Here is a 6172-nt window from a genome sequence, read left to right as displayed (position 1 = left end):
TGGGAGTTTGTCTTGCAGGTATAAGGAGCCATAGGGCTTAATACTTAAGCATATGGTATAGGCCAGCAGATGTTCTCCTTGAATGTGTCGATAGTTCTCCTTAAATGTAGATTCTCTTTGGGCTTTTGTTTTACTTGCCGACACATTGTCCATCTCCTTTTGCAGTAAGCTCTAAACCATAAACTCTCTCTTTTTTAATTTCGCACCCTTGGGTCTAATTTTTAAATTTTCATTGTAGCTATGCATGCAAGCTCTTTATCTATAACTTCTCATGCACAAGAGCTTAAATAAGCTCTTATGCATAAGCTCTCATGCAAGAGAGCTTAAAGGTCTTATGCTTTATGCATAGATCTTATCCGTAAGAGCTTGAAGCTCTTAAGAACTATCTCTTTATTTAAAAAAAGTTGGGGTAGACAGCTTTTTTTTAAAAACAGTTGGGAAACCTAGGGCAAACTAGGGAGTTCTATGAAAACTCCCTAGTCTGCCCCAGTTTTTTTAATTACAGGCCGTTTCTTGTTTGCTTTAATAGCATTTCTAGTTGTGAATATCGCTGCCCAACGAAATATCACTACATAGGAGCAACGATATTTCATTACTAAAAATGACCTCGACATTTGCCAAGGCTTGTATTTATAAAAACGCTACTAGAAACACTGCTCTACTGTCATTCTATTGTAGTGAAAATTGGATAAGAAAAAGAGTATTGAGTGCTATTTTTCAACCTTATATATACGTTATTTTTTTTAACTTTAAGGATTCATTCTATAGATAACCTATATATCACGAGTATTCAAGGACTATTTGAAAATACCTTATCTATATAAATTTTAGGCATTCAAAAAGACCCCTTTTCTCCCAAAATTAAAAAACCCCCCTTACATAAGTACATCTCTACAAATTTATCCTTAAAAAAGTAAATTAAAAAACCACTTCGAATGAACTCATGTGATATAATTACATATTTTTAAGTGAACTCCCTGAGTTATGAAATATGTTATCTTGAAAAGAAACATGTATGTTGTGTGTATTTGTGAGAAAAAAATTTAAGGGGCTTATTGCAAAAAATTTGTTTATGAAATTTACTATAGTCCAACAACCCACCACTGGAAGAAAATAATATTTTTTTGAAGAAAGAAGACTCGAAGAAGAAGCAGCTAAATTAGCATCCATTTTAAATACTACAAGATACCTTACCATAGTTTTGTAGGCTATGGTTTACGGTATTGCTTATTTGCAAACATATGAATATCTTGTATTGATAAGCATCGTTTTTACAAACAATGGCTATTCAATTCTATATCCTCACCACATGAATTTGGTTCTTGAAAGGATATGTTGCAGCACAACTAACTTTGTGTCGAAGCCAGTGTTGTAATCATTTGTCAACATAGTGGTGGTGGATTGTGGAAGCTGCATATGGAAGTGATGTATTGATGAAACTAAGATTTTAGAATACATATCCCACTTTTTGGACTATCTAGCCGCATTTGACAAACTTTGAACGTGCGATTTCCTCACAAGGTGCACGTAAGAGCCTGTAAGATAGCATGTGAGTTCACTAGGAGGTGCTTAGATTATGGAGGATAAAAATATTATTTATAAAAAAGCTTGCGTACATTGACAAGGGATTCAATATGAGTTTTTGGATTCAGTTTTTTTGGGGTAGTTTTACAAATCACACTTGGCTATCTCCCCTCCACCCTCCATGTAGACAAATGGATATTTGATAAATTGAAATGGGCCTTGAGGAAGAGAGCATGAGAGAAGGGTGGACATTTCACACCGCGAGGCGATATGTGGGCGGACGTGTGTGAAGGGGGGGCGCAAAAGGTTTCGAGGGGTCGCGTTCGTTGGCACAGAATAGCTGCAGGATATATATGGAAGTGATTGAAGGGCGTACGCAGGCAGGCAGGCAGGCGGGGCATGAATAATATTTATTTTGATATAATTACTATGAATGGCGATCACGAGAGAGCAGCAGCAGCACAAGTCAACAACAGTAGTGGATTATAAGCCAATCAATGTCGCTTCAGCCAAACCACGTCTCTCCTGCGCTGCATGCTCTGTAGGCGGCAAGCTGCGCTACCCCCCCGAACCCCTGCACATCTCCCCAAACCCTAAACGCTCGCACCCTCAAAACCTTACCCATGATGAAGACAACAAATCAGAAACATCATTAAAATGCTTAACCCTAGATAGCTGCCGCTCTTCTGCCACCTTTCATCACAATAATTGTAATAATAGCAGCTTAGGCTTCAGCCCCGCCTCCACCTCCTTTGATGGCCCCGGCTTTAAATTAAACTTTGATAGCGGCGGCTCTGATCAATCCCACCCTAATATTAACTGCCATATTGATCACCTTGATAGAGACCTTGAACTTGACGTTAAGCTGGAGCGTGATGAGCAGCAGCATAATAATAATCTACAGCCTTCTAGTAAATTCTCCCTTAATTGCTATAATCCTTCAGACCCAGATAAGAATATCAGATTGAAGGTAGAGTTATTTAGAACCTCGGCTAAGGGGTTTGCGCTTAGGATTATGCAGTCTATGCCAAGGCCTGCAAGCGTTAATAACTCGGATGGAGGAGGCGGCAAGAAAGAAAGGAGGGGGGATAAGTGCGATGTTGATTCTGCAAGGGCTAGTAGTAGAAGTAGTGAGGCTAGGATCCCAAAATCTAATGATATTTCAGAGTTGGATGAAGTGCGGATCTCAAGCGGAAAATTGAGCAAAGCAGGAAGCGATGAAGATGATCATTGCAAGTGCACCACCCCGTGTGGTGCCCCCCATTGTAAGGCAGAAGACAAGCCCCAGGCGCAAGAGGTGGACTAGGTATGAACCTTAGGAAAACCAGTTAGGTAGTTTTAATTTTTCCCTTTTTTTAAAAACAAATCTTGTCAGCTCATCAACCTTCCTAACACCTTTATAACACTGTATCAACCTTCCTAACACCTCTATAACACTGTATCAACCTTCCTAACACAATGTTGTGTAAGTAGGTAGATGGCTTGGTGGGTTTGTTTTGAGGGTTGGGTAAACTTGGGTGCACTATGTTTATCCAACCTTTTATATATCCTTTTCAGTATAGGTTGTTAAAGAAATCATTATTTTGAACAAGGCAATCTCTAGTCCATAGTTTTTCTTGAATATTACTAAAACCTAAATTTTTTGGGAAGGCTTTTCTTTTCCCAACATCTTAAGAAGGATTTTTCCAAATTTGAATCGGATATCGGCTTGTTTAAAGAGAACTTATCTTTTCCCAAACCTTGCTTGTGTGTCCACAAAATTGCCATTTTTTTGAAAACCGTGTATCCCTTAGATTCAATTGTAAGGGTCATTACACATGGATTCTTAGCCCTTTAAATTACCATTGGTAACCTCTTGTAGTATCCCTACATTCATGATTTATAAATATTTTAAGTCCCATGTCTCAACCACTTCCAATAAGATTGCAAAGTCACCATTTGAATTTGTAGTGGCCTTTCTCTAGAAGCTAAAAAAGGGGTCTTATGTGTGTGTGTGTGTGTGTGTATTATATAATACCAAAAGGACTTTTGTTATTCTAGATTAAAATTTGAAACAGTTGTACTTGTGTGTTTTCTGGTTACCTTGCGAAATTCTCGTAAACCAATGTTGCTCACATATGTATTCTTAACTTATAGGATAAGGATTGATTATATTTTGTCTCCTTCACTCAATAAATTCTTTCAAGCCTTATATATTAACATCTTTAAAGTATAAAACTTAAATTTGACATATCAAATAAAAATTAATAACTTCAGCTTAGTGGCTTTGTTTGTCTAAATGTCTCTCTTTAATTGTTTATGTATTTAATTATAGATAGATTACCTAATTTTTTAAAAATTTATTTGCTATTATTCATGACAAGATAGATGGATTCACATGAAACAATATGGATTAATTAAGTTTTAAAGATATTGCCTATGTAAGAGGACTAATAGTGCACTACCAAACTCTGGCTCTCATTGAATATTGAGAGTTATTAAATTTTAAAAATGATTTTATCCAAGTATTGAAGTAGCTATGATGAGTAGCAAGAGGTTAGAAGGCTCATGTAGATGTGAAAATTTTAGTACGTAAGAGGATAAAAGAGAAGAAAATTTATTCTATTCTTTAGTCAAAAAATTTGGGCAAAAAAAAAACTTTATTGGCAAACTGCTGTGAGAAAAAGTTATAAAGAACCTATATTATTTTTCAAAGTTTTTAGTACCATTCGGGAAATTATGTATATTTAAAGAATTTTTTAGGAAATTTTTTTGGGGCACCTTGCAAGCGATCCACTTAGCTCTAATAGTGTTTTATGAACAAGTGGAGATTAGGATGGGTGTATATGATAGGTGAAGATATGTAGAGCTTGGGACATGTGTATATGCATAGCTTGAATGTTACAAAGCTCATACATCAAAACCTATACTATGATGGATAGCCATAAGACATTTAGCATTATTTCTAAGCCCTTGAAGAGGTATATACTACAAATATATACCTTATGAAGTAAGTGTCTTACTTTATAGAAGAGTGGAATCCCTACATTCATGGTTTACAAATCTTTTGAGATTTCAAGTCCCGTGTCACAACCTCTTGTAGTATCCCTACATTCATGGTTTATAAATATTTTGAGATTTTAAGTCCCATGTCACAACCACTTCCAATAAGATTGCAAAGTCACCACTTGCATTTGTAGTGGCCTTTCCCTAGAAGCTAAAAAAAGTGGACTTATTATTAGAGCCTAATTATTCTTGGTTACAATTTGAATCTCTTAGCATATACATTATTGTGTAAATGTGTACATCACTTAATTCTATCCTTGTACTTCTGGTTCAAACACTACAATGGAATGGGGGCTTAGGAACCTTTTCGTTTTGGTTGTATTAATTAATGCTGTTGATGCAGCATTAATTATTATGGCCTTATATATTACCTTAGGTTTGAATTACAACTTTTCCACACAGCATGCTACCGTCATCTCCTCCTGTGACCTAGTCTACACACAAATGAAGAGAGGTGAGTCCTGCAATTATGGTCCCATTAACAATGCTAACGGAGGCCACACAAGATTACTGAAGCTAGCTCCGGCTCAGTAAATCTTCCTTATATTTGGACGCCCAAATTCCTCACTCTTCTCTTCTTGTGATGGAAAATGCCTCTCTCGTGGCCATGATCACCTCTTCTCAAATGGCGATAATACACTCCACATAAAGGAAACTATGGCATATGGCTGCAATGATTTCTTCTCATCTAGCTATGCGAAACTCTTCTCATGTGGCCATGGAAAACTGTTCTTAGTTTGGCTATGGCAACCTCCTCTCTTGCCTACCAAACTGCCTTGTCTCCTCCCTGTTGCATATTCACGCCACACCAAAAATAGAAGGAGAATGGGACATTGACAAATGTACAGTAAAGGTGTGCATATTAATAGGGAAAAAAAAATTGGTTCATATTTTGGAGGAATTTCTCTACCTATAGTACAGTGTATTGCCTAAGGTCCTCGCTCTGTTTAATTAATTAATGATGAAAACAACATTTTGGGTGCATATTGACGCTTATATCGAATAGAACTAGGCAAGGTGGCGAGGTTGAAGTATCGCTACTATAAGCGACGGTATAATGACGGTATTTTTTTCGATAATATAAGAGATGATATAAACGATAGTATAAGCGACAGTATAAACAACCATACAAACGATGGTATAAACAACGATATACGTGATAGTATAAACAACCATATAAATGATGGTATTAGTGACGGTTTAGGTGTTGGTGGTAATGACGGTCTCAGCAGTACTAGCAAACCAAAAGAAGGGGGCAAATTGGAGGCAACCCATTTTAGTTTAAATAAAGCCAGAATACAAGTTTGAGCCATTAAATGACACATGGTAAAACAATCTCTATGGAAACCAAACTGGATAAATTTATTCGTATTAAATCCAAATGGCCATGGAAACCAAGTTACAAGTACCAAAATCTAAAAACTATTTGTATTGTTTCAAGACGGTCATAGAAGCCCAGTTACAAGTTATAAGTACAGATGCATACAAAAACCAACTAAATGAAGACAAGGGGGAAGGCCTCTACTACTCATCATCATCCGCCTCCTCCATGTTCTCTTCATCTTTATTCTCTTCAGCATCTTCCTATATTATGCAAGATTAA

At 36.6% G+C, this 6172-nt stretch overlaps 1 protein-coding gene across 1 annotated transcript; it reads left to right on the top strand.

Moving 5' to 3' along the window:
• Positions 1 to 1928: 1928 nt before the first annotated feature.
• LOC147635570 (uncharacterized) lies at positions 1929 to 3080 on the top strand. The gene has a single exon (XM_086802207.1). The coding sequence runs from the start codon at positions 1958 to 1960 to the stop codon at positions 2828 to 2830; it is 873 nt and encodes a 290-aa protein (XP_086658333.1). The 5' UTR covers positions 1929 to 1957; the 3' UTR covers positions 2831 to 3080.
• The last annotated feature ends 3092 nt before the right edge of the window (positions 3081 to 6172 follow it).

Source organism: Cibotium barometz, chromosome 9 (assembly GCF_041138505.1).
Source record: "Cibotium barometz isolate CiBa-2024 chromosome 9, ASM4113850v1, whole genome shotgun sequence".
NCBI lineage: Eukaryota > Viridiplantae > Streptophyta > Polypodiopsida > Cyatheales > Cibotiaceae > Cibotium > Cibotium barometz.
The sequence above is the reverse complement of the archived record's forward strand: the minus strand, read 5'-3'. Positions and strand labels throughout refer to the sequence as shown.

Bases quoted from the DNA above. Each gene is read 5' to 3' on its own strand.
- LOC147635570 (XM_086802207.1), top strand. From the start codon at position 1,958: ATGGCGATCACGAGAGAGCAGCAGCAGCACAAGTCAACAACAGTAGTG.